This window comes from Gallus gallus, chromosome 11 (genome assembly GCF_016699485.2).
Source record: "Gallus gallus isolate bGalGal1 chromosome 11, bGalGal1.mat.broiler.GRCg7b, whole genome shotgun sequence".
Classification (NCBI taxonomy): Eukaryota; Metazoa; Chordata; class Aves; order Galliformes; family Phasianidae; genus Gallus; species Gallus gallus.
Window position 1 is genome coordinate 1,487,376 of NC_052542.1, and position 25,956 is coordinate 1,513,331.

Consider the following 25,956-nt stretch of genomic DNA (forward strand, 5'->3'; position numbering starts at 1 on the left):
CCTGGCGTTTCGCCAATCGGAGCGCGCCGCTCCGTGCCGCCCGACCAATCAGCGCGGCTCACCCTCACAGTTCGTTCCGCCGTCCTCCCCCCGGCTCTCAGCGCGGTGCGATGAACGAGCGCTGATTGGTCCAAGCCGGACGGACTCCTTCCTAGCGCTCGGGCCAATGGGAGCCGGCGGGCGTCTGGGCCGGAGCATGCGCCACGGCCATCAACAAGCGTTGGCCGCCCGGGAAAGCCAATCAGCGCGAGGCAGGAAGAGGAAGTGGCGGGGAGCGCCAAAGGGCGCCCGGAGTCACGGGGAGGGGGGAGCAGCCCCCCCGCTAGTGGTGCCAACTGCCTCCCCCTCACCGCAGTGGTGTGGTCCTCCCAACAGCCTCCCCACCACACACGGCGGTGGTACGGCCCGCGCGCCGCGCTCCCCAGCGCCGGACTGCGGTACTGCAGCGCCCCTCGCGCCGCGGCGCCCCTCCCCCCCATCGCGGGGCGGTGGTGCGGTCCGTGCCGCGCGCCCCCCGCAGCGGCGCTGTGGTGTGGCCCAGCGGGACCGCCATTTTGTGCGGGCCCTGAGGGGATGGTGGGGGGAGGGCTTGGGGGTCTGAGAGGGCTTAACTAACCGTAATGATTCCGTGACTCTGTGACATTGAGCCCCCCCGTCGCCCTGGGCTGTGTCCCTACAGCCGGTCCCGCTGGCGTTTTGGGGTCCTCTCCCCCCCATGAGGCCACACAGCCATGCAGAAACCACACTGGGCCTGCCTGAGGTACGCACCACAACTTCACTTTTATTGAGTCAAGGTCATCCAGGGGTTGGTTTTCGTTTTTTTAGCACTTAAAAAATTACATAAAAAGTCTGTAAACAGCCACAGGAGTGGTAAGGCAAACAGAGAAACAGCCCCATCGCCACATAACCCCACTGCCAGGGCACCGTGCGACCCCACCTCCACACATGGCACCATGAGGAAGCCCAGCAGCCCCATAGGGCAGGGCTTTGATCCGGGCAGGCCAGGGGGACAGAAAACTGAGCAGCATCTCTGGTTGCCTGCACTCCTGTGAAGACACAACACGCATCCTATCCTGCAGCCTGGCTCCAGCATACACCAGTGCAGTCTTGGCTGAGCCTGGTTTGTACGCAGGCATCCAACAAGTACCCCAGCCCTGCGTGCCTGGGCTCTCCTTCCTGCTCAGAACCATGCTGTGGAGATAGCTGAGGTGCTTATCCTTTTATCCTTGCATTTTGGGGGGGGGGGGGGGGGGGGGGGAGGAAGGGAAAGGGGAAGGAAAGGGGAAGGAAAGGGGAAGGAAAGGGGAAGGAAAGGGGAAGGAAAGATGGAAAAAGCAAGCAAACAAGCAAGAAAGGAAAGGGGAAAAGAGGGAAAGAAATAAGGGGAAGGAAAGGGAAACAGAAGAAGGGGGGAAGGAAAGAAAGGAGAAAAAGGGAAAGAGAAAAGAGAAAGGAAAAGAGAATAGAGAAAATGAAAGGGGAAAAAGGGAAAGAAAGAAAAACCAAGCAAGCAAGCAAGCAGACGAAAGGAAGAAAGGGGGGAAAAGAGAAAGAAAAATGGGGGGGGGGAGGGAAGGGAGGAAGAAGGAAAGAAAGAAAGGAAGAGAGAGAGAGAGAGAGAGAGAGAAAGAAAGAAAGAAAAAAAGAAAGAAAGAGAGAGAGAGAAAGAAAGAAAGAAAGAGAGAAAGAGGGGAAAAAGGGGAAGTATGGGCAAGGAAGCCCAAGCCAGAAGGGGGCTTGGAGACAGCCTGTGCATGTGATGTCCATGCTCCCACGTGCAGCACAGACGGACTGTGTTTAGACACAACACCCATTAACCCCAGGCTCTGGCTCCTTCCATCTCTTGTTCTTGTTCTGGGAAAGCACAGTGTGTATGCTCACATACACTGCACTCTTCGTACTCCCTGAAACACGGCCTGATTTTCTAGAGAGCCCAGCACACTGACAGCACTCCTCTGTTCCCAGGTGATACAAACAGTGGCGATGCAGACAGGAGGTTTGCTGGAGCCTTTTCATGTGAAAAGCAGAAGGCGCAGAGGCTGGAGCTATCCTGGAGGAGGCTGGAGGGACACAATACTTCACACAGTCCCCAAAAACAATTTATTTGGGATTTCCTTCTCATTCTCTGTCTGGATTTCCTCATCTCACCTCAGAGATTACAGAGCAGATTCTGGGAAGAAATGTGCATTTAGATGAAAAGCCCTTCCCAGAGCTGTGCCAGCACTGCCTGGGAGCTGCGGAATGCGAGAGCCAGGCTGAAGCCACCTTTTGTCAGAGCACACCCATACACCACAAGCACTGTAGGGGAGAGGATGAACGCCACCAGCAAACTGTACCCGCAGGCCATCCTCCCACCCACTGTTGGTTGGTTACATAGGGAAAGGAACATGGCAAGGACTGCATCAACGTGTCACCATTCATCTTCCCACCGTCACAGGCTGGGCCATGTCCCATGTCTGCCAAGCACTGCTTCGAGACCATACACGAGGACATGTGAACACCAATCTCTCCCGACCCAGGGATTTAGAAGCCAAAGACCAAGGGACCTTGAAGTCTCAACAGGAGCAGTTGGCCGCTGGGATTTAACTTGCCCCAAGCCTCATCTGCAGCTGTGAGAACTTCTATACCCAAAGAAACGATCAAGAAGCAGAAATGAAACTATTGGGAAAGGCTAAGGAGGAACACCCAAGAGCAGCACCAGCCACAGCACAAATAAGCATGGGAACAACATAAAATGGATTAATACTGACTGCTTTATCCCCAGAGCGTCCCTTAAAAACCTACACCTGGCCCACTCCTTGGCCATGCACTCCAGAAGAAGAGGATTTGAAATTAAAAGCTTGGTTCTAGTGTAGTGTTTCCAGTAGGCAGATGCAGTTCGCAGCACCTTCTCCAGCGAGTCCGCCAGCCCCGAGGCTGGGGCTGGCAATGTAAACTTTGCTCCTGCAGTCTTCCCAATCCCCCTCCTTAAAATCAGGCTCAATGTTAAAATCAGGCTCAGCGCAACGTTCCCACTTCCTAACAGCAAAGTGCAGCCTGGTCAGAGGAAAATGGGAGGGGAAACGCCTGCTAGCACTGGGATAGGACAGCAGGCTGGCAGGACGAGCCACAGGAAAGCAAACTTAAAACCAAACACAGACACAGAAGAGGAGCACAGGGATGTCACTCTAAGATAATGGGTTTAAGGTGGTGGAGGAATTGCTGCGCTCACGCACAGTAATACTCACTCACTTTGAGGTGATGGAAATCAGCCGGGGCCCATCGCCCCAGCGCTGCTCAGTGAGGCAGAGCTCCCTTTGCTTTCTCCCTTTCTGCAGATACACCATTTGTTTTATGCTTTGATCGCAGCACACTCTCACGAGCTATAAATTAAAGCACGGTCCCTAGTTCCCTTTAAACAAGACACACTGCCTCCCTCCAATGCTGTGACCTTAAGCTGTGAAAGTGCTGGAAAGAAGTTCCCCCGACACCGAGGGAAGCAGCGCGCTTTCCTGTGCAAACCCAAACGGGATCCCTTAGTGAAGCCTACCCCAGAGGGGCAGAAAAGGATTTGACCTGGATGTCAGCACGGAGTGAGTGGGGTTCTCCTCCGTCACCAGGGAGTCAGGACTGAGAAGGCAAGCCTGACTGCCTGGTGCGTTAAGACAACAAGACACAAGTTCCTGCAGGGCTCTTCCAGCGAAGCCCTGCATTTCAACACTCCTCTTGGACATTCCCAATATGCTAAAATGTTTTCTCCCCACTCCCCCTCAGTCTGATGGGAAATCTACTTCCCCTCAGCAGCAGCAGGGTCCTGCCTGGAGGAGGGGTCAGGCTGCAAGATCCACGAAGATGGCGTTGGCAGTGGTCTGTCCGAAGATGAAGGCTCCAAGGGTGACCATGAATACCCCGTAGCCGACCTGGGCCCACCAGCTGCAGATGAACGAGGATTGGATGCGCTTAGAGGGGACCTTTAAGCCCAAATCCCACAGGGAAAGCAGGGAGAGGGGAAGCACGTTACCTGACTGCTCTGGTTTCTTGGATCTCGGAGAGTTTGGCTTGAATCAGGCAGAGCCCTGAGAGGGACAGGAGGTACATTAAACCCAGACAAGGACTGAGCAGACGCCCTGCAGACCAGGGAGCTGAACTGAGCTCCACTGAGGCAAGGACAGGGTAGACACGTCTTCTCCTGTTTCTCTTTGCCTTCTTGCAGCCCAACCACATTCCAGCCTGCTCTGGAAAGGGGCAGAGCATGCTGCTGGCTGATAAGATAGTCTTCCTTCAGCTCATTCTCACCTAGCCCATTGCTTCTCCCACACTCCCAGTTCTGAAGTAGAGAAAGCAGTCAAAACCAGTTGGCCCTCTTTCTCTAAAGGTCTCCTAGCTCCTATGTCCCCATCCCACCCCCTCCCTCTTTGCAATACGAGGCCAAGAGACCTCCACCAACCATGGAGCATCCCAGGGTGTACCTGGGAAGACAAAGATGAAGCAGGCGGCCAAGCCTCCAATGACAGATATGACTTTGCCAATGTCAGGGATGAAGAGAGCCAGGAGGAGAGTCAGGAGGAACCAGCTAATGGTCTGAAGCAGGCGTCTCCTCCGCTCCCGAACCACGTCCTCCTCCACCGTCACTCCGGTGTAGCGGAGCCAGAGGCCTTCCAGGACAGCCCTGTGGGCACAGAGCCGTGGGAAGGAAGGAGGGTTCCCAGCAGTGCCCCCCTGCCTGCGCCAGCCCCACTGCCTCTCCTCACTCACCGGCCGCAGAAGTGCAGGATGGGGTAGGACGTCAGCACACACAGGATGATGAAAGCCCGAGCGAGGGCGACTGGGATGTCATTGGAGGGGTAGGAAAGCAACACATCCTGGTCCACGCTGGCCCCAAAGGTCAGGAAGCCACAGACACCTGCCAGGGAAGGGCACACTCAGCAGGGGACAGGGAAAGACCCTCCTGGACGTGTGTTCAGGTTACCTCTGCTGACCAGAGCGTCTGTCCCCAGGAGCTCACAGCTCCTCCAAGGACCACGCAAGCCACCATGGGGTCCCCTCACTTACCAGTGCCAGTATAGACAAAGAGAGCGATCACCATGGCTGCTGTCACCACTGCTCCCCACGTCTTCACCTCTGGCTGCTTCATGCTGTTAAAGACGGGCACACTGCTCACATGGCACTGCCAGAGACATGAAGAGAGTGAGGGGACATGTTATAGGATGAGCTGGAGCAGCAAGGAGCTGCACAGAATCCCATGTGCTGCATGAAGCTACCTGGAATCCAAAGCAGATGGTGGGCATGGCGTTGAACACGGCCATCCAGGTGGAGGGGCTGGGGAGAGAAATGGCCACTGGTCAGAGTGGGGGCATGTGGGAACTGTTGTTCCTCTGCTGATCTGCCCCCAGCTCAGCCACCAGTGCCTCCCACCTGGGACAGAGCTTTTGCATGGATAAAGGTTTTCCTGGGACTAAAAATACGAGAATTGCTAAAATATATATATATACATATATGTATATAAGGATCCATTTGGGCAGTGACAAAAACTGATCTTAACTCTGCTCTGCCCTAATATCCCTGGGGCAGCCATGCCTACCCACAACGAGTCCAGAAATAGTCCTACGCAGTGAAGGAAAGGAAAGCCACACGGGCAAAGGAGATAACCAAAAATCACCCCAAAGGAGACCCAGACCTCTCCTTTCTGGGGGTTGATGCAGCTGTAGCAGAGCTAAAAGTGAATCATTCTCCTCAAATCCTGTGCTGGAGCAGAGGATGAGACCATCAGCATCATGTCTCTTGCACGTACCTGGTAGGAATCTCCACAGGCACGAGCTCCTTGTCAGGCCAGATGTACTTGATGATGATGACTGCAGTGACGTACCACGTGCCAATCACACTCAGAGAGCTGCAGGAAGGGACAGCAAGCCTGTCAGCATCCTGCCTCCCAGCTCCGAGGATGTCTGAGGGTCTCCTCCCAACATTTCCAACTCCATCCCCCCGCCTGCACAGCCTGGGCCATCCCAACCCCTCCAACCAGGATGATCCCTGCTCTTCTCTTCCCCCAAGGAAGACAGCAGGTACTGTAACCCACTCTCCCCAGAGCACCCCCCAGCCCCGCAGGGCTCTCCCACCCACCTGGCGTATTTCTGGAAGCCGATCTCCTTGGGGATGGAGAGGGGTAGGATGAGGAGGAAGGCGGTGATGCTGATGGTGAACTTGCGGTCTGTGTACCAGTGGCTGCTCCCTGCTTCCTCAGGCTCTGTCACCAGAGCAGCAATGACTGTGGGCAGAGATAGCTCACAGAATCACTTAGGTTGGAAAAGACCACTAAGATCACCATATCTAACCCCAAATCCACCCCCCCAGCCACGTTGGTCAGCGCCACATCTATCCAAAGGGTCACATCCTTTCCCCTTTCCAGAGGAAGGGATGCAACCCATCGCTCCACGGGGCACTCACTCTTGTCCTGTTGGTCTCCGATGATGATGAGGAAAGCAATGCAGGTGCCAAAGGTGTAAACGGCGATGGCCACCTCACACAGCACACCTGGCACCTTCCCACACACCGCCCACACCACCTCTTGGTACGTCCGTTCATTGCTGGCCTGCGAGCAGTACGCCAGGATGACCAGTCCTCCGATGATGAAGATCAGCATGCACTGGGGTGAGGGAGAGACAGGGAGGGGACAAAGTGAGGCAGCAGCAAGCCAACGTCCCCAAAGCCACCCCAAAGCTACCCCAAAACGCATACAACAAAACGCTGCCCCTTGGAGGTCCTGACCTCTGCTTCACCCGGGGGGGCTTCCACCTGGGATCCCCTCCTCCCCACGGCCCCTACAGGGAGCCCTGCGACCCCCCCAGCCCCTCCAGGCATGGGATAAGGGCCGTCCCACCCCAGCTCTCACCATCTGCAGCGCAATGCCCGCGGCCACTCCGCCAGCCATGTTGAAGGCAGCGGGGAAGTTGAGCAGCCCAGCTCCAAGCGCAGCATTCACCACGATGAACACCGCACCCAGCGCCGACGTGGCCCCGGCGCCGTTCCCTTGGCTCTCCCCGCTCTTCGGCACCGCTTCCACGCTGGGGCTCTGCAGGAGCCTGGCCCGTTCGCCGGCATCGGCGCTCCACTCCCAGTCCCTGTAGTCAGTGTTGATGCTCCCGGCGGCCTGAGCCATCCTCCTGCCGGCAGGGCCTGCTCCTCCCAGCTGTGTCCCACTAGCGCTCCTGCACCGGCCTCAGCTGGATGCCGCGGGGCAGCACCGGCTCCATTGGGTTTGGCGACAGCGAGCAGCCAGGCTGACACTGCTTTGCTACTCCTAGAAAGGGCTGGAGGGGAACGCGAGGCTGCTGAGGATCCTCCAGTACCCCTCCAGCCTCTGTGAGAGACACAGCGGGGTAGGGCAGAAGGACAGCAAGCGCCCCTCAGCGCTCAGATGCTCCGGGGACGGACAGCTCACGTCTGCCTCGCTGTGCTCACGGGACGCGCACTGCTGCGGGCAGAGCCGTGCTGTGCTTCCTGAATGCCGGCCCCAATTTCTGCAAGCTCTGCAGAAGCTGCTGCGCACGTGCTGCGGGGTAAAGGTCAGGGCCGGCCTCAGCGAGACACGCAGCGAGACCCGCAACGACCACCGCAGGGCGCACCGGGGTACCCATCGCTGCGGGGAACAGCCGCACCCGGGGCCGCGCGGTGCCCCCGGGCAGCCGCCCCGTCCCCACGCACCGCCACGCAGCACGGACGGAGGCCGGCGGGGCTCGGGGGGGAACCCGCACGGCGCAGGGGAACCTCCGGGCCTCCCGCCCGGGCCGCGTTCTGCCTTCGGGCTGTTTAACCCGGCGGCGCGGCACGCGGCCCCCGCCCCGGGCCGCACCCTGAGGGTACCCTCAGCCCCCCCGGGCCCAACGGGACCCCCCCGCTCACCCGGGCGGGGCACGCTCTCTGCGGTCCGGAGCCGCCTCCCGCCGCCGTGCCCACGCGTGTCCCACCCCTCGCCGGGGCCGCACCGCCTTCTCCCTCCCCCCGCCGCTCACCGCAACCGCGCCGGCGCCGCCCGCCCCGCGCCACGCCCCCCCCGCGGCTCCGGTTCGGAGGCAGGCAGCCCACGGGAGGGCTTACGGCTGGGTGGGCTTCGAGATCCCTTCCAACCTCAGCCGTTCTCTGACGCGCAGAGCATCCCGTACTCTCATCTTTCAAAGGAGAGGGTGGTTTTTTGCACGGCCAGCCCTCGGACCGCCCTCGGGATCCTTCCCGCCTGCATTTACCATCACCAGCCCTCGGGATGAAGGGATGCCACTGCAGCCCCAGGTCAGGCTGGACACAGCCCAGCTCCTCCGGGCTTATGGGGCTGGTGGGATGGGGCTATATGGGCTGGGGAGACGCACAGAGCCACAGAGAGCAGTTGTCAGAGGAAGTTCTTATTAAGGGGCAAGAAATTGCTTGACCTCAGAACATGGGAGCAGAGGCTGAGAGCAGTGACAGGAGTCTGCCACACACACACACCAATGCCACTGCGAATGACACCTGAAAGAGTCCCAGATGGAAACAAAGCCCACAGTGGAGCACGTTTTAGTAGTGATAAGTCCTCAGAGCCTTTACACTCCTTGTCAGATGGCAGCTTCAGCACTGCCCACCTCCAGGCTAAGCCCGAGTCCAGCAGCAGAGGGTGGAAGAGGACAGAGCCTGTAGGCAGCAGGGATAGGCTGAGTGTGGGTCACCAGATGAACCCAGACATCCCCCCCAGCCCACCCTCCTCCCTGTCTGATGCTGTTAGGGAAAGCCTTCTTGTGGAAAAACAAGCACAGGGATGCCTTTGGTGTGTATGCTGGTAGGATGCAGAGCAGTAACCTCTTACTCCCTCCAGTGCAGATGGGCGCTGGGGCTGATGGACAAAGGACAAGCAGCAGGAGAGAAGAGCTATGACGACGGGGAGCCAGCAATTATGTCCTTGCTCCACAACGCGGTGCAATTTGGACTAGAGGCTTCTACAACAACTCATCTACAAGATACATTCAGCAGCGGCGTTAAGTGCTGTGGTTGGAAGTGTTCTCCTTCCTCCCTTTCCCTCCCCTTCTTTGACTGGTGGGGAAGGCCAGCAGCCCCCGAGCACGCCTCTGTCTTTACTTTGTGACTTGATGGATGGCATGAGCCAGGTAGCCTACATTGCTTGATGCAACTCCTGCCACGGAGATTCGGCCGTCCTTTGTCATATAGATGGAGAACTCCTTCGTCAGCCGCTCCACCTGGGGTGAAAGAGCAGAGTTCAAATTAAAGCCTTATCTCTATTCTGTTGGTGGAGTGTGAATTTATACTGCTTGCTAGAACCAAACATAAGCTGAGTGCCAGCAGGCACATCATCCAACCACCTGCAGAGCTCTGGGAAAGCAAGAGCTGCTGCTCAGCTCTTGGGCAATGTGCAAACCCTGCAGACGTTCAGCCAGGAGTCACCTCAGAGTGGCACTAAGTGACTGCCAGATAAGCAGGATACATTTGCTTTCAACCTCCACAAGAACATCAGGAAGCAGAGCAAGACACGGGTCCCCATGATACTCCAGTTCTGCAGGCTGGGAAGATGTTTCTCCTCAAGAAGACCTGCCCCCACGGGCTCATTCTGGCACCAGCACTCTGTATTTTTCTGACAAGTACCACAAACAACACCTCGAGACCAGAGGAACTGTGTTTACCTGCTCAGGCTTCAGCCCCGTGAAGCAAAACATGCCGATCTGGTCAGTGATGTGCTGCCAGTTGTGGGAAGATCCCTCTTTCTTGAGGTTGGACACCAGCTGAGTCCTCATGCTGATGATCCGGTCGGCCATGCCCTTCACCTCCACCAGCCTGACAAGTCAACCTGGTTACTGCTCAGAGCACAGCAAGGATGCACCAACACAACTCCCTCCCCAGCTACCCAGGAAGCAAACCGCCTCCCACTGCAGGAGCCTTGCACCCCAAAAACACCGAGTGTGCCAGCAATCAGAGTCCACAGCCACATATTTCCATGGAATGGTCACACAGCCATCCCCACAGCTGAGAAAAGTCCACGGACTGTGAACCTCTTGCTTTGGTTGGACAACCAGGTATCTGAAGGTGACTGCTACTTATTTATTCCAGTGCTGTTGGACAGCTATTGCCAGAGGTTTGGCATCTCCTGCTTCTGAAAGATCTGGGGCTCCTGGTAGCACTGCCCAAGCCCACATGAAACAGTATCTGGGGAGCACTAAGGGCACCACCAGTGCAGGCAGACAGCCTCTGCTCCAAAGCAGCGCAGCTAGGAGACATCTCTGCTGGATCATGCAAGGTGTCAGCCTGCCAAAGCAGCGTGGCCACAACACACAGCCAGCCTTTGTTCTGCACAGCCAGCTGCTGGAGCAGCACAGGCTGGCACCAGGAAGCAGGCTTAGGGCACCGGGGTGACATTCCTGTGTTTTAATTCCCAAGGGGCTTAAGCTTCTAATTCCCCTTATGTGAAACACAGCCGCAATGCTTCAGTTGTTTTTTTTTTGCACTCCTTCGATTAGCAGCTCCAGCAGCCTTCAGTCCCAGGGAAGCTTTATCCCCCCACCCCCTCGAGTGTTTTCTGCCTCAGTGGTGCAAGGAAAACCCTTACATGCCAAGCCAGACTGATACTAGCTGATGCCAATCAGATCTGGGTGGGGATTTCCTAAGAGGAAAGCAGTAGCGTGTGCAGCTCTGGCTGTACCCTGAACTAAGAGCTGCCCATGATACAGCAAGCACCACACAAGGCTACCGCAGAGAGACTCCGTGCCTTGCTGCCGTGAGCATGAGGAGTCCCCTCTTACCACTCCTTCCGTAGTTCAGGGGTGTTCAGGATGAGGGAGGCGATGCGGGCTCCATTCATGGGTGGGTTGGAGTACATGGGACGGATGAGGATCTTCAGCTGTGACTCGACCCTCTTGGCCTCCTCCGCATCGCGGCAGATCACCGTGAAGGCGCCCGCACGCTCTCCTGAAACAGAGGCTGTCAGGTCCCAGCCTCTGCCCAAGGATACCCAGGGCTGGGGCAGGACTCTTCCACACAAAGACCTCCACCAGCTCCCAAGGGCTTCCTCCTGTGCTCTGTTCAATGCTACAGGCTGGGCACAGGCAGCAGTTGGAACTGAGAGGACGCACGGCATCTCCACCCAGGACGCCCACTGCTAATCCAGCCTGGAAGAGATCTTCCAGCCCACCCACCCAACTCACCGTACAGCCCCATGTTCTTGGCATAGGACTGCGACAGCACGACGTCGATGCCCTGCTCAATGAAGTGCCGCAAAGCCCAGGCATCCCTGTTGATGTCCCCACTGGCAAAGCCCTGGTAGGCCATGTCAAAGTACGCGAGGAGGTTCCGTTTCTGCCAGCAAAGAAACAACGGTGTGACAGAACACCCGGATGAGAGAACCTTGCAAGGAGACGCTTGTGAAAGACCTTCCTGCATTTTTAATATGAGTACTGGGAGTCTCCCCTTGAACTATCACTGCTCATTCTCTCACAGCTCTCTTTACAGAGCTCGTTCCCCACCTTCCCAAAAGGTGCCAGCAGAAAGCCTGGTGCTCACACAGGAGCTTTATGGGTGTTTTTGTCTGGCTCCTGCCTACAGCACAGGAACTCCAGGGCAGGGAGTAGCCTGTATCTCGGTGATGAGCAGATGTTACCCATGAAAGTACAGAGATGTGGTTTTCCTGTGAAAGGTACAGCATCCCCAGGACACCCTCACCTTCACCACAGATGCCAACTCCTTCCATTGCTCCTGCCGGGGATCCACTCCAGTGGGGTTGTGAGCACACGCATGCAAGAGGATGATGCTCTTCTCTGGAATTTTCTAAGAAAGACATTACAATGAGTGATTAACAACACCTGAGCACTCTCCTCAGCTGCTGAGGTGAGACCGTTGCACCAAGATGGTTTAGATGAGCTCCGCAGAGCTTCTAGCCACAGTTCAGTGTCATCAGGCTCCTCACCATGTTTAGGTGAGCCCAAGAAGCTCACCCTTCTCCCCACATCACCTCCCTTGTTCCAGGCATGGAAAGCAACTCACAGAAATGTCCTCCATGGCACCAGTGAAGTCAAGGCTACACGTTTTGGGGTCGTAGTAGCGGTAAGCCTGAAGCTGCAGGCCAGCATCGCGGAAAATGGGCGTGTGATTGCCCCAGGATGGTTTGGGTAGGTACACATCACGGCTAAACTTGAAGAACCGTTGCTGATGAAGAAAAAGACACGGTGTTCAAACAGATTGGACAGATTCAAAGCAGACAGAGAAACCCAAAGATTGAGCTCTTGTCAAAGGGTGGTCCTTCCTTCTCCGCCCAGCCACTCACCAAAAAATTGGCTCCAACTCGCAGAGATCCAGTCCCAGAAATACCCTGCACAGTAACATACTGCAAGGGAAAAAGAATACAAGGCTCTGAGCAGAGGCAGAAGGATACAGAGAACAGCCCAACTGTCACAGCAGCATTAGCAGCTGCACACCCAAACAGGGACACGGGGCTGGAGGGGACAGGCATCAACAACTCCTGTTGCAGGGCAGGAAGTTGGACCCCTGCCAAGGTTCTGACCCCTCCTTGGGAAGAGCTGCTTGCTGAAGAAGCAGTTATCCTGGGGTAAGCCAGCCAGCAGCTCTGCTGGGACCCACACCAGCCCTTCTGCTTCTGCTGGGTGCTCACACAGTGATCACACATGTCAGTGCTGCCCGCCCACTGCTCCCCAGCCCGCTCCTCACCCGGCCGCTCTTGAAGGCCTCACTGTTTTCACCCAGCGCAAGTTCTGCTGATGCCCGGGTGAAATCTGCCAGCCCTGCAATGGGCAAGTACTCCTTGTCCATCTTCTTAGCTGCTATCATGGCCTCTGCCTGGAAAGGAGGACACACATTCAGTACGGGAAGCATTACCGCAGTGAGGACAGCTGCCAGCTTCATGTTGTTTCTCTTCACATTTGCTCCCTCAAAAGGGACAAAGTTTGGCTGACAGGAACTTCCCTCCAGAGATCGTAGCCCAGCAAAGCCAGGGACAGCAGCACACATCTGGTGACACTCAGCTTTTACCACAGGCACCAGATCCATCCACAGAGAGTGTTAGTATCAGACTGGCAGAGCCACGGAACTGACTGCCACTTCTGACCCACTGTGAGTTAATGCTGCTGCACAGGGACGTGTTTCTTTGCCCAAGCTGGAATTGTTCTGTTAGACTGAGAGTCAAATATTATGGAGGAGCAGAAAAAAAATAGAGCGATGTCAATGTCTACTCTAGGAACCCTGCCTGTGCTCCCACGGCATCAAGACAGACACAGCACCAAAAAGCTCCTCCTGCAACACCATCCAGGCTGCCTGGTTGTGACACAGCTTCAGCACATGCTGACCCAGGAAACAGACAGCACAGAACGGCTTTAAATCTCAAGCCAATGAGAACCAAGGACAATACATCCTCCCTGTGCCAAGACCAGCCAGTCGATGTGCACTTCAGCTGGCAGCTATTTCCAACAGCCTGTTTGTACACACAGAGCCCCGAAAGGATCCATAATCCCCTCAAAGGCAGTGTCCTCAGCCAGCTCCTTGGGCTGGAGTTTTAGACTGGCTTAAGGACAAGCTGGCAACAAAGGCTCAGCAGAATTTTTAAGACTAATCCAGTAAGGGGACAACGTCAGCTCTTCCATCCCATGTGGGCCAGCCCAGGGAACGCCAGTTTATTCAAGAAATTCCTTGAGGCTCAGAGGACAGCTGGGTTCAAGGACTGCTGTCAGTCAGCAATAAGTTAGATTTCCCTTGATGGAAACGGGACACGTGGTGCTTATCCCCTGCTGCTTCACAGCTGGCTGTATTGTGCCTCTAAAGCACTGGCACTGCTAACAGAGATACCCCTGCTCCGGGGCCAGGCTCACCTTGCGAACGCAGTTCAGGACGTACGGCTTCCCATTGTCATCCCGGTATGCTCCCACACCCAGGTTCATCTTCTTGGAGTTGGTGTCACGCTTGAAAGCTTCGGTCACCCCCAGGATAGGGTCGGGGGGACCCATCTCCACGTGGGACCACCATGAGCTGAAGGGAAAGAAGTTCAGAATCAGGCTGGAGAAGCGGGGATGGTGCTGTGCCCCACGGCTCTCGGGTTTCTGGGTCATTTGTGAAGGTGTGCATCACCATGGGGACACAAGCAGGAGTGCTGTGGCTCTGGCTGGGCAGAGGGGACATGAGACCCAGTGTGTCACCTCCCAGATGGACATGAAGAGCAACACCTTCATGTGCACCTCGACAGGACACACAAGTAGAGAGAAAAGCTCAAGGGGAATCCTGTCTTTAAGCCACGGTAAAAGGCACAGGCAATGCCTGTGAAGGATCATCCATGTGAGCTGGCACTGCATTTTACTTGGCAGAATGGGCAAAGAGCCTCAGTGCACTGAGCCTGAAGATACCTGGCTGCCTCCAAGCCACTGATAGGTAGGAGTGGCCCTGCTTTCTCTATGTGCTGACAGCAGTATATGTCAGCCCTAAATTGCTGCCAGCTCCTCACGGCGCACAGGCTGCAGGTCAGTCCCACCCAGGGTACCTCAGCCAGATGCACGCAATCACAGAATGATAGAATGGCCTGGGTTGAAAAGGACCACAATGATCATCCAGTTCCAACCCCCTGCTGTGTGCAGGGTCGTCACATCCAGCCTGGCCTTGAATGCCTGCAGGGATGGGGCATCCACAACCTCCTTGGGCAGCCTGTTCCAGTGCATCACCACCCTCTGGGTGAAAAACTTCCTCCTCATATCCAACCTAAACCTCCCCTGTCTCAGTTTAAAACCATTGCCCCTTATCCTATCAAGCACAAGTCCTGTTGCACGAAGCAATTCTTCCAAACTCCTGGAAGGGCTATTTACCTTGCCACTACTGTCTACTAATGGATATTTCCCTTCCCTGCCTCCCTCCAGGACAGATGTTGGAGCCAAATGCTGTTTTCCTGGAAGTGGCACAGGATGCCTTCTTCCCCACGTGAGGTCTGACAAGCTCCAATGTGAAGGCGTGCTTCCTTGCAGCCAAACACAAGCCCTGCTCACATCAGCAGCAGTCCCATGAGACACCTGCCCTGCTGGCACGGCATCCTGAAGGCACAGAGCTTCTCTGAATGTCAACAGCAGCATACCAGGCCATGCTATAAAAAGAAATCTGTTACTCCTGGGCTGCAGTGTCTTCCTGGTCCCACGTTCAGCCCTTTGCAGTGCATGAGGAGAGGTGGTTTTGCAGCAGCCCCAACCTGCAGCAGGATTGCTAATCATAGAATGCTTTGGGTTGGAAGGGAAAGGATGACTCCATGCAGCTCCGGCCATCCTGATGCACAGCATCATGCAGACTCTCTGCTTGGTGAGGCACGCAGCACAGCACAGCTTGGCTTTTACCTCTGCTGGGGCAGGATTCAGTCTTGAGAACTAAAGGAGAAACACAGCAAGCCAGCTCCCATACCTAATGGTGCCCTGTGACAGCTTTGCAAAGCTTTCCAGCCTGGAAGGGATAACGTTACATGGGAATGCTGCCCAAGTAGAAGCAGGCAGCTCGGGTGCCAGCAAGACCAGCAGAACTCCCAAAGCCATTTCCTCTCCCCTCAGTCCATTTTAGGTCTGTCTGACCCTGTCCCATTACTACACCAACATGCTCACGCACGCAGGCTGCTTCTCATAGAGCCCCAAAGCTCACTGCCCTGCCCTGTTTCTTCCCAGCATCACAGCGCTTCCAAACAAAACACCTCTGCTTCTATTCCTGACCAGAGCTGTGGAAAAAAGGCAGTGAGCACAGCCGAGGCACAGACACCACCTCAGGAAGTTTAAAAATGGAAGATGCTAAGACCGCTAAGCATAGAGGTAATCAAGACTCGTTAAGTACAGGAGGATGAGTCAGTGGTGCCATCAAGATGCTGGCCCTGCGGTGCAGCCGGTCTGTGTGTGGTTGGGTTTCAGGGCTGCCCTTCAGCCAGGCAGCTCACAAGAGGCTCACTGTGTTTGAGCTCCCAATCCTGCAAACACTTAAGCACGTCACTGGCTCCAGCGTGGACTGCTGCAATTGCTGCTGATCCTGCTGGCATTTACCTAAGCTCCAGCACCCCAGAGTTAAGCGCTTTCATCCTGAGCCTTTCCATCAGCTTAGGGAAGGTTTAGGGCTGATTTTCCCCTTCTTGGCTTGAGGATTTGGGGGTGAAGGCAGCAGAACGGCTCCTCTGCTGCTTTTGGGGAGCTGAGCTGGCAGGGAAAAGGGGAAACAGGAGGGAGCAGCCCACGCTGGGTTCTTCAAACACATCACAACACCCAGGAGAGCAGAGCCAAAGCTTTCCCAAACCCCAACACACCGCTACCCCCACGTCCCTGTAAAGTGCTGTCACTGCACTGCCTTGTACTCCATTCCTGGCAATTAAACGAGCGCTGGTCTCAAATAAAGGTCAAAGTTATAAACTGCACAACCTCTCTGCCCACACATCAGGGCTGGAGGCACTTCAGTGCCGAAATCCAAGGGAAAACAAGTGAAGCTGCACTACCCAAGGGACATCCAGCGTGAGCAAAGAGTGCGTCTCCATCCACTTCTGGACACAGGGGAGTCAGCACTGGGATGTGAAGCAGAGCTCTCGTTCCAGAAGCCTTCTGCTTTTTGGTTTGGTCAGGAGCCTCATCAGCCAGCAGCACCCATTAGAAGTGTATGTGGGATGTGTGGCTCATGGGCTGAGGCAGGCACACAAAGCAGCTTTCCTCTGGGCGAGCAAGCACTCACAGGTTTCCTTCACTGGGGGCCCATCCCCACAGCAGATGGATCCCAAAGCCTCTGCCAAATCCCTGCAGCAGCTCTGCAAGCCCAAGCAGGGTGGAGAGGCCAAAGGCCAGAGCAAATATTTGAAAGGGAACAACACCAACAGGCTGCAAGCCTAAAGGGCTGCTGGCCCAGAGGCTGCGGAAAGCCGCCCATCAAGTAAAAGCATTTACAGCAGCCGTCTGCTGGTCCTGCTGCATTGAGCACTGCCCATCCCTGATGCACTTCCGTGTACCAAAGGAGTGCTTTAACTGCTTTGGATCTCACTGCCTCTGTCCTGATTTCAGGGTGCCTCCATCTGAACACATTAAAGTGGAGTTAATGAGCATAAGCAAACAGAAAACTGCTGAGCATCCCTGTGCACAGCACACACTGCATGGAACAGCTGGAGCTGCACAAAGGCTCCTAACCTACAGCAGAGCAGGCATGGCCTGCATTGCTTTCAGGTGACCTAGATCCAATTTGCTAATTTGCAGCTGTGTAGTGAACCCGAGCGAAGGAAAGCTATGGCCAAGAGAGCTGCAGGGTGGGCACGGGACCAAGGGGTCCAAGGGCACAACCCACAGACGCAATTGTAGGCTACTACAGAGCAAGCACAGGACCAAGAGGTCTAAGGGCACAACCCACTGGTGCAGTAGCTGTTGATAAGAGCCAGAATGCAGTGTCTGGAGCAGCTGGGACTGGGGGCATTCACCTCGCCAGGCAGCGAGGGGCTGTGCTGGGCAGAATGAGGTAAATCAGCACCTAACAGTCTTCCGCATCCGCTGCAACGAGGAAACCTTGCTTTCCTCACTGCCCCAGGCTGGGAATGGCTCCCTGCAGCCCACCAAGGCCAGCACAGATCGGGAGGCTTTGTCCTGAACAGCAGCAAGGCTCAGATCCTCCAGCACGTGCTGCTTCTCAGCCACAGGACCAAGGGATCCGAGCACACAACCCACAGATGTAATACACGCAGATGAAAGCCCGAACACCGCAGTGGGAGCAGCGGTGCACGCAGCTCCTTGTAGGGTTCCAGCTGTGCCCTGCATCCTCGTGTCCATCCTTATTAGAATCATAGTCATTAGGTTGGTCCCCATGTCTGCGTCCCTGCGTTCATCCCCACCCTCATGTCCATATCCCTGTCCCTGTGTGCCTATCCCTGCCCCCGTGTCCCCTAGCCTCACACCCACACCCCAGTCCCCGTGTTCCTTGGCCCCATGTCCTCATCCCAGTCCTCGTGTCCCTTGATCCCGTGTCTACATTCCTGTCCCCATGTTCCTTGGCCCCACGTCCACATCCCAATCCCTCTGTCCCCTGGCTTCATGCCCACATCCCAGTCCTCATGTTCCTCGGCCCCACGTCCATAACCCTGTCTCCATGTTCCCAGCCTTGTGTCCACATCCCAGTCCCCGTGTCCCTTGGCCCCATGTCCATATCCCACTCCCTGTGACCCCTGGCCTCCTGCCCACATCCCAGCCCTCATGTTCCTTGGCTCCATGTCCATATTGCTGTCCCCATGTCCATATCCCTGTCCCTATGTCCCTTTGCCCCATGTCCACATCCCTGTCCCCATGTCCCTGGCCTTGTGTTCACATCCCAGTCCCCGTGTCCATATCTCAGTCCCAGCCCCCTGTCCTGGTATCCATCCCTGTCCCTATGTCCATATCCACGTGCCTGTCCCGGTGCCTCCAGGCCTCACACCCATATCCCTGGCACATCCCCGTGTCTCCTGGCCTCCTGTCCATTCCTATCCCCACATCCCCGTCCCACAGTCCCACAACAGAACCCCCATCCCATTACACGCCCCAGCCCCGTGTTCCGGCGCGCGCCCCCGGCCCCGCGTGCCCACGCACGTGTGCGCGCCCTCCACGGCGGCTCCTCAAGGGCAGCGGGGGGAAGCGGGGGGGCGCCGGGCCGCAGCCAATCAGAACGCGTGCCCCCCGACTCCCTTCGCCCGCCCGCCAATCAGCGCGCCGTCCCCATGGCAACCCCTTTCCCGCCCCCGAGCTCCTCAGACCCGGGACGGCTCCCCCGGCCGCAGGGACGCGCTTCCTTCCCGGGAAGGACCCCCCTCGAGGCCCCCCCCTTCCGACCCGGCGGCACGGAAAGCCCTCCCAGGGCCCGAGCCGCCTTCAGCCCTCACCTGGCGCGGGCGGTGGCGGCGGCACGACGCGGGGCGCTGAGGAGGAGGCGGCTCTGCAGCAGCGCCATGGCGGCAGCGTGCGGACGGCCCTGAATGCGGCGCCGGCTCTGCTCGGCTCCGCCCCGCGCATGCGCTTCCCAGCGCGCTTCGCCTACGAGCGCCCCCTGGCGGCCGGGAGGGCTCCGGGCGTCTCGCCTCGCCGTGGGCAGGGAGCTGGGGTTGGGCGCGGTTCTACTGGGGTGTACTGGGCAGTACTGGGCTGTGCCGGGCTCTGTGCGGTTCATTCAGCATTGTGCTGAATCATGCCGGGCTGTACAAGGTTGTGCTGTATCATACTGGGCCATGCTGGGCTGTACAGAGCTGTACTGCATCATGCTCGGCTGTGCGAGACTGTACTGTACTGGGTCATACTGGGCTGTACTGGGCCATACTGGGCTGTACGGGGACATGCAGGGCTGTATGGGGGCTGTACAGAACTGCACTGCAGCATACTGCGTTGTACCGGGTTGTACCTGTGTTATACTGGACACATGGGTTTGTGTTGCTCCATATGGGGTTATACTGGGCTCTAGAGGGCCATACCACACCATGGAGAACAGTGGTCCGTGAAGGGCTGTGCTGGTCCATATTGGGCTGTGGAGGGCTGTACTGCACCATGCTGGGCTGTACTGGTGCATACAAGGCCATACTGGGCTGTACAGGGTTGTACTGGAACATACTGGTCTGTATTTGTCTCTATTGTACTATACAGGCCTCTGCTGGGCTGTGCAGGACTGTGCTTCACCATACCTACATGGGTCGTTCCAGGCAGTACAGGAACATATGGGGGTGTAAGGGACTGAACTTCAGCACATGGGCTATATGGGGCTGCACTTATACTGGGCCATAAGAGTTTGTACTACACCGTAAGGGAACATACTGGGCCATACTGGTCTCTACAGTGCCATGTACTGGGCCGCGCAGAGCACTGCTCCATGCAGGACTGCACTGCTCCATGTTGGGCTGTAGAGGGCTGCACTGCACCATACAGAGCTGTACTGGAGCGTATAGGGTCATACTGGGCTGCACAGGGCTGGCCTGGGTCGTACTGGTCTACTCTGGTCTGTACAGCACCATACACGGCTCTACTGGGCCATGCAGGACTGTGCTTCACTATACATACATGAGCTACACCAGATAGTGCAGGGGCATATCAGGGTATGTGAGGCTGCAAAGGACTGCCCTGTAGCGTACTGGGTCATGCTGGGCTGTACTTGTGTTATACCGGGCCACATGGGTTTGCACTGCACCATATGGGGATATACTGGGCCATACTGGTACAAGGACAGATCGTGCCTGACCAGCCTGGTGGCCTTCTGTGATGGAGTGGTGGCGGTGGGTAAAGGAACGGCAACTGATGTCATCTACCTGGGCTCGTACAAGGCCTCTGATATGGTCCCACACCACTCCTTATCTCCAAATTGGAGAGATATGGGTTCGAAGGGTGCCCTGTTGGGTGGGCAAGAAGTTGGTTGGAAGGTCACAGCCAGAGGGTTGTGGTCAGTGGCTCAATGGCCAGCTGGAGGCCGGTGATGGGTGGTTCCCCCATGGGCTTGTCTGGGTACTGGTTCTCTTTAAATCAGTGATGTAGATTATGGCATCGAGTGCACCCTCAGCAGCCTTGTTGTTGACTTGAAGCTGTGTGGTGCAGATGACACCACGGAAGGAAGGGATGCCATCCCAGATCTGCGCAGACTTGAAAGTTGGGCCCATGTGAATCTAATGGGGTTCAACAAGGCCAAGTGCAAGGTGTTTTACTTGGGTTGGGGCAGTCTCAGTCATGTCTACAGACTGGGTGAAAAACTCACTGAGAGCAGCCCTGCCGAGAAGGACCTGGGGGTCCTGGTGGATGAAAAGTGGGATGTGAGCCAGTAGTGTGCCCTGGCAGCCTGGAAGGCCAACAGCATCCTGGGCTACATCAACAGAGGGGTCATGGCAGGGTGAGGGAGGGGATTGTCCCCTTCTACTCTGCCCTCCTGAGGCCCCATCTGGAGTTCTGTGTCCAGGACAAGGGGGAATGGCTTTAATCTAACAGGAGATGTAGGTTAGATGTTAGGAAGAAATCCTTCCCCCAGAGGCGGTGAGGCACCGCTGCCCAGAGCTGTGGGTGCCCATCCCTGGGGTTACCCAAGGCCATGGATGGGCACCGGGCAGCCCGAGCTGTGGGGCACACAGTCCACAGCAGGGGTTGGGACTGGGTGGGCTTTAAGGTCCATTCCAACACAACCATGCAGTGATTCCATGCTGCACTGCTCCACGTCGGGCTGCAGAGGGCTGTACTGTACCATACAGGGCTGCAGTGTACACGGGGCCGTGCAAGGCTGTACAGGACTGCACTAACCCCCACTGGGACCCCCACAGGGCTGACGTCTCGCCCTGCTCCAGCAGGTACAGAAACCCCCAACCTTCCCACCAAAAAGCATCACGGAATAATAATAAAAAAAAAAAAATAAGAAACGCCTCCAATGGTGCAATCACCCTTTTTTTTCCAACTTTTTTTTTTCTTTTTGCTCTAAATCTATTGGTTTTGCCCCAGCGAGGCGGCCTCGCAGCTTTATTTGCAAATAACTCTTCTTTGGTCAACCGAGAGAAAAAGAGAAAGAAAACTCAACAACTTGAGAGCAAAAAAATCCACGAAGCGCCCCCAGCTCCGAATAACGGCCAGAAATCATAAAACCAACCAACCAAAAGCCAACCGGGTGGATGGGGTTAGAAAGAAAAAAGAAAACATCACACCCAAAGCGGGGATTTTAATGGGAAAACCGCGCCATGGGGCCGGGGAAGGGGGAAGCCTACAGGGGGGGTTCGCTGCACAGCACCACCTCCAGCTCCTTGCGGTACAGCTTGCCGCCGTCCGACAGGTTCATGATGCTCCGGCGGTAGTTGGTGAGCTGCTGGATGCTCATCTCCTGCGGGGAGGTTTGGGGTGGCGGATGGGTTGCAGGGTGCCCCAGACCCTGTGGGTTTGGTGCCGCCCCGCTCGTCCCCCCTTACTTTCTTGTTCTTCTCGTAGAGGTCCTTCAGCAAGGCGTCCAGCTCGTGCTCGTCGATGAAGCCGCTGCCATCCTGGTGGGGTGGGTGGGAATGGGATGCGAGCCTGGAACCCACCCAACAGCTCCCAAACCCATGGGGGGAACAGGAGGCGTCCCCAAGGAGATGACAGCATTCACCCTGACGTTCCCCCACTGAGATCCCAACCTTCGCCCAAACCTTCCCAGGGGAGATCCCAAATCTTTCACCAGAACTTTCCCCAAACCTTCTCAACCTCCTGGAGTGAGCACAGATCTCCCCAAGGAGACCCCATCCCAAACCCTCTCAGCCCCATAGAGGAAACAAGAGATCTCCCCAAGGAGACCCCAACCTTCACCAAAACCTCCCCAGAACCCTCTCAGTCCCATGAAGGGAGCAGAGATGTCCCCTATGAGACTCCAAAGCCTTCACCAGAACCTTCCCCAAACCCACTCGGTCCCAAGGAGAGGCATCACCCCAAAGAGATGCCAACCTTCACCCCAACCTTCCCCAAACCCTCCCAGCCCCATGGAGGGAAGAGATCTCCCTATGAAGACGCCACCCCAAACCCTCTCAACCCCATGGAAGGAGAAAAGATGTGCCCACTGAGAACTGAACTTTCACCCAAACCTCCCCAGAATCCCCCCAGCCTCAACCCAAGGGCACAGGGCTGTCCCAGGCCGCTCTGTCCCCAGGTCCCTATTCATATTGGGGTTCCCCATGTCCTCCTCTCCCACCAGCCCCCTACCTTGTCATAAAAAGCAAAAATCGCGTTGAATTCCTCCGAGGACAGCTTCATCCCCTGGGCAGCGAGAGATGGGGATGTGAAGAGGCGCATTGCAAGCAGGAGGTAGGAATGATAATTATAATAATTACTATTTTTTACCTGAAACTTAAGAAGGAAATTTTCTTGCACAGGCAGCAGTCTGAAAAGCAAGGGATGGATGGGGAGCAGTGAGCCAGGCTTCCCAAAAAACATCACATTGGCCAATGTGTGACCAATGCTCCCAGCCCACCCATGTCTCTGTGGCAAGGAGGGAACCTGATTTGGCCAAAAGCACCCTTTTATTCCCCTATTCTTTTCTTTTCCAGGGTCAGTTTGAGCCTCAGGGCAGAGAGTGGGGGCCTCGAGGAATGGGAACCCAGTGGGGTCTGGGCAGAATGGATGGGCACCTGGAAGCAGCCTTTCTAGAATACAGATTTTTGGCTTTTTTCCTTAAAAAAAAAACAGGTTAGTGAGGCCAGACGGGTAGCAACCTGACTCAAAACACCTCCTGTGGGTGTCTTTGGGGTTTCCTCTTCCTCCCCACTGCTTGTGGCCTTACCGGGACATCTCGGAGAGGCCCAGTTTCCCGTCCCCGTTCATGTCAAACATCCGCAGCTGTTGGGACAAAAGTGGGACTGGGTCACCCCTCGCCCCATCCCTCCCTCCTGCTGGCATTGTGGGACCATGGGAGTCCAGAAGGCCATGTGGGACCAAGCCCAATGTGCCCACTGGCTGCCACATACGATGGTCTGCGTGTACTCCTGCAGCTTGGCCTCATCATATGGCCGGTTCGCCTTCTTCAGCAGGTCCGATAAGAAGCCCTACGAGGACAGTGCCACACCGTCCCACCGGCTGTCACCTTGGGTGACAACGGGGATGACCCCATGCAGGCAGCCCACCTTCAGCTCGTTGGCTTCGATGTAGCCACTGCGATCCGTGTCGTACCTCCTCCATGCCTGTGAAGGGGCCACCATAGACGTCACCATGAGTGGTGCCACATGGATCCCAATCCTGGTGACGACTCCGTAACATCCCAGTGGAAGGGGGACATCTCCCACCCATATCATTATGGGGACATCCCACCCATGTCATCAGTCACCGCCTCATGCCAGCCGCTGTCCATGGTCCTACTGTGGTGGGACACCCATGGGCTGGACGCTTCCCAACCCATGTTCAGGTGCCACTGTCCTCACTACAAGAGACCCTCAATATTTAATTATCCTCCCCAACTAAACTCTGCTTCCAGATGTTGTCTCCAGCAGAACATGATAGCCATGCATCGTCGCTTCATGTCCCCACAACCCAACTGGCTTTTGGTACCCCTACAGCAGCCCCAGCACATCCCTAAAGCGCTCAGCATGGAGGCAGGGTGCTCAGTGGCCCCAAAACCCACTCCCCACCCTCCTCACCTCCATGAACTCTGAGCTGGAGCCCACATGCTGGCGGAAACAGAGCAAGAAGTTCTCCTCCGTGGGCAGGATCTGGGCCAGCTGCAGGGACAGCCAATTTCAGTTGGGGCACTGCACATATCTCAGCTCTACCAGTCATCATCCCACATGACAGCGATGGCCCCACAGCCCCGTCCTCTTCCCACATCCCTCACCTCCGCCATCTCAATTTTGCCGTCTGCATTTTTGTCATACTTGTGCATGAACTCCTTCATCTTGTCGCCCAGGCTGTCCCTCTTGGAGTCCTGCCAGCAGCAAGAGGGGTTGGGAACATTCTCCCTATTCCATCTCACCCCATCCCATCCCATCCCAGTCCCCATTCTCATCCCTGTCCTCATCCCATCCCATCTCCACCTTCATCCCCATCCAATCCCCACACCCATGCCCATCCCCAACTCCATCCTATCCCCATTCCTGACCCCATCCCATCCCCATCCCTGACCACATCCTCATCCACATTCCCATCCACCTCTTTATCCTCATCACCATCCTACTCCCATCTCCATTCTATTCCCATCCCATCTTCGTTTTTATCCCATCTCAATCCTATCCCACCCCATCCCAGTCCTCATCCTATCCTATCCCCCATCCCCATCTTCATCCTCATCCTATCTCCATCTTATCCCATCCCCATCTCATCCCTGTCCCTATTCATGTCTCTATCCCACCCTGTAACATCCCATCCGACCTCCATCCCCACCCCATCCTCATCCCCATCCCCGTGTTCCAGGGCAGGGGACTCAGGACACGTAGCCTGGCTGGGGTGACACCAAATGGCCCAAGTGCCACAGCCACCAGCATCCCAGCATGACAGCGGGAGCTGATGGATGACCTGCACCTCAGTTCCTACGTCCTCCCCCTCTTCCAGAAGCCCCACAGCTCCTCTATTGCTTTTAATTAGGGCTTCCTCATTAAGGCTGGATGCCACCAGTGCAGCAGTGTGCACATCCCACCCCAGCGGTGGTCCCCACCCGCGGGGCCACGCGGTGACCTTACCACCCCGGTGCCCTTCCTGGCACTTTCCAGCTCCTGGAAGAAGTTTTCCAGCTCTTTGCCTTCGATGTAGCCATTCCCTGGGGAGGGGGAAGAAAGGAAGTGAAACCCCTGGGGGTATACAGAGCAGGGATGGGACGGGGGGTCCGATGCCACAGGAGCCGCACTGGTGGGACGCTGTGGGTGTGTGCAGAGCCCCAGCCACCTCAACACACCCCATCTTCATCCGCAACCACCGTCCCAGAGGGTCTTCTCGGAGCCCTACAGCCCCCCACAGCCCTGGGGGGGCTGCATGGTGCTGGGCAGGGCTGTGTTTCACTCTTTTTGCATCTTCTGGTTTTTTGCATCTTTTGGTTTCTGTATCTTCTGGTTTTTGCTCGGGCTCTTTTTGCATCATTTTTCTTCTTTTTGCTTTTTCTTTTCATCCTCTTTCACCTTTTTTTTTTTTCCTTTGCCTTCACCCCTCTTTTTTTTCCTTTTCCCCCCCTTTTGCCCTTTCTCCCTTTTTTCGCTCCCTTTTCCCCTCTCTTTTTTCCCCTCTCCCTCTTTCCATCCCGCTCTCTCCCGGCAAACCACCGCACGGAACACCCCGTCCCCGTCCCGGCTCTGCGCTCCGCTCCCATCGGAGGAGCACCGCAGTGCCACCTCCGTACCATCCACGCGGCGAGACTTCGGGACCCGCGCCGAGCCCCGCGACACCCTCAACTCTCCCCGTTCCCCCATCGCTTCGGGCTCCCCCTCATCCCGGCCCCCACTGACCGTCGGCGTCGAAGTGCCGCCACACGTCGAGGAACTGCGAGGCGCTGAGCTCCGCCAGGTGCAGGTGCGGGGCGCGCTGCCCCGCCATCTCCCCGCCGCTGCCCGCC

General features: G+C 56.5%; 3 protein-coding genes and 1 long non-coding RNA gene across 9 annotated transcripts; 1 reads left to right on the top strand and 3 right to left on the bottom strand.

The window, feature by feature from the left end:
- Nucleotides 1–404: 404 nt before the first annotated feature.
- On the top strand, nucleotides 405–2,849 carry LOC121106579. Its single transcript, XR_005839128.2, has 2 exons — nucleotides 405–1,208; nucleotides 1,966–2,849. It is a non-coding gene; the product is annotated as an uncharacterized LOC121106579 (long non-coding RNA).
- SLC38A7 (solute carrier family 38 member 7) lies at nucleotides 762–9,190 on the bottom strand. 4 transcript variants are annotated; one of them, XM_015279204.4, is made up of 12 exons: nucleotides 7,879–7,945; nucleotides 7,418–7,528; nucleotides 6,869–7,286; nucleotides 6,424–6,622; nucleotides 6,100–6,244; nucleotides 5,771–5,869; nucleotides 5,241–5,298; nucleotides 5,032–5,146; nucleotides 4,735–4,882; nucleotides 4,449–4,648; nucleotides 4,001–4,055; nucleotides 762–3,912 (listed from the first exon to the last, which is right to left on the bottom strand). In XM_015279204.4, exons 3-12 carry the CDS (start codon nucleotides 7,133–7,135, stop codon nucleotides 3,810–3,812), a joined length of 1,389 nt encoding a protein of 462 aa, XP_015134690.1. In that variant the 5' UTR covers nucleotides 7,136–7,286; nucleotides 7,418–7,528; nucleotides 7,879–7,945; the 3' UTR covers nucleotides 762–3,809. The 4 variants fall into 4 exon arrangements, with proteins under 4 accessions (XP_015134690.1, XP_046755550.1, XP_015134691.1 ...); XM_046899594.1 differs by lacking the exons at nucleotides 7,418–7,528; nucleotides 7,879–7,945 and adding an exon at nucleotides 7,989–9,190; XM_015279205.4 differs by lacking the exon at nucleotides 7,418–7,528.
- GOT2 (glutamic-oxaloacetic transaminase 2) lies at nucleotides 8,357–18,944 on the bottom strand. Of its 2 annotated transcripts, NM_205523.2 has the most exons (10): nucleotides 18,836–18,944; nucleotides 13,824–13,980; nucleotides 12,670–12,798; nucleotides 12,269–12,328; nucleotides 11,989–12,150; nucleotides 11,668–11,772; nucleotides 11,154–11,304; nucleotides 10,752–10,917; nucleotides 9,639–9,789; nucleotides 8,357–9,197 (listed from the first exon to the last, which is right to left on the bottom strand). In NM_205523.2, exons 1-10 carry the CDS (start codon nucleotides 18,901–18,903, stop codon nucleotides 9,075–9,077), a joined length of 1,272 nt encoding a protein of 423 aa, NP_990854.2. In that variant the 5' UTR covers nucleotides 18,904–18,944; the 3' UTR covers nucleotides 8,357–9,074. The 2 variants fall into 2 exon arrangements, with proteins under 2 accessions (NP_990854.2, XP_015134609.3); XM_015279123.4 differs by lacking the exons at nucleotides 8,357–9,197; nucleotides 9,639–9,789 and adding an exon at nucleotides 9,879–10,482.
- Nucleotides 18,945–21,378: 2,434 nt separating this feature from the next.
- On the bottom strand, nucleotides 21,379–25,956 carry CALB2 (calbindin 2). Of its 2 annotated transcripts, NM_205316.2 has the most exons (11): nucleotides 25,850–25,956; nucleotides 25,094–25,170; nucleotides 24,253–24,342; nucleotides 24,059–24,139; nucleotides 23,549–23,605; nucleotides 23,393–23,470; nucleotides 23,209–23,264; nucleotides 22,770–22,809; nucleotides 22,632–22,685; nucleotides 21,869–21,940; nucleotides 21,379–21,783 (listed from the first exon to the last, which is right to left on the bottom strand). In NM_205316.2, the coding sequence occupies exons 1-11, from the start codon at nucleotides 25,935–25,937 to the stop codon at nucleotides 21,667–21,669; spliced, it is 810 nt and encodes a 269-aa protein (NP_990647.1). In that variant the 5' UTR covers nucleotides 25,938–25,956; the 3' UTR covers nucleotides 21,379–21,666. The 2 variants fall into 2 exon arrangements, with proteins under 2 accessions (NP_990647.1, XP_040562945.1); XM_040707011.2 differs by lacking the exon at nucleotides 22,632–22,685 and having other exon boundaries at nucleotides 21,605–21,783.

Coding starts and splice junctions, on each gene's coding strand:
- SLC38A7 (XM_046899594.1), bottom strand. CDS start 7,135: ATGGCTCAGGCCGCCGGGAGCATCAACACTGACTACAGGGACTGGGAG. Junction 4,883..5,031: donor CTTTGTCTATACTGGCACTG/GTAAGTGAGGGG, acceptor CTTCCCTGGCAG/GTGTCTGTGGCTTCCTGACC. Junction 4,056..4,448: donor CTTCATCTTTGTCTTCCCAG/GTACACCCTGGG, acceptor TGTCCCTCTCAG/GGCTCTGCCTGATTCAAGCC.
- CALB2 (NM_205316.2), bottom strand. CDS start 25,937: ATGGCGGGGCAGCGCGCCCCGCACCTGCACCTGGCGGAGCTCAGCGCC. Junction 25,171..25,849: donor GCGGCACTTCGACGCCGACG/GTCAGTGGGGGC, acceptor CCCCCTCCCCAG/GGAATGGCTACATCGAAGGC. Junction 23,471..23,548: donor TCGAAGCCAACGAGCTGAAG/GTGGGCTGCCTG, acceptor CTGTCCTCGTAG/GGCTTCTTATCGGACCTGCT.
- GOT2 (NM_205523.2), bottom strand. CDS start 18,903: ATGGCGCTGCTGCAGAGCCGCCTCCTCCTCAGCGCCCCGCGTCGTGCC. Junction 12,799..13,823: donor TCCTGAACTGCGTTCGCAAG/GTGAGCCTGGCC, acceptor CCTCCTTTCCAG/GCAGAGGCCATGATAGCAGC. Junction 9,198..9,638: donor CGGGGCTGAAGCCTGAGCAG/GTAAACACAGTT, acceptor CTTTCACCCCAG/GTGGAGCGGCTGACGAAGGA.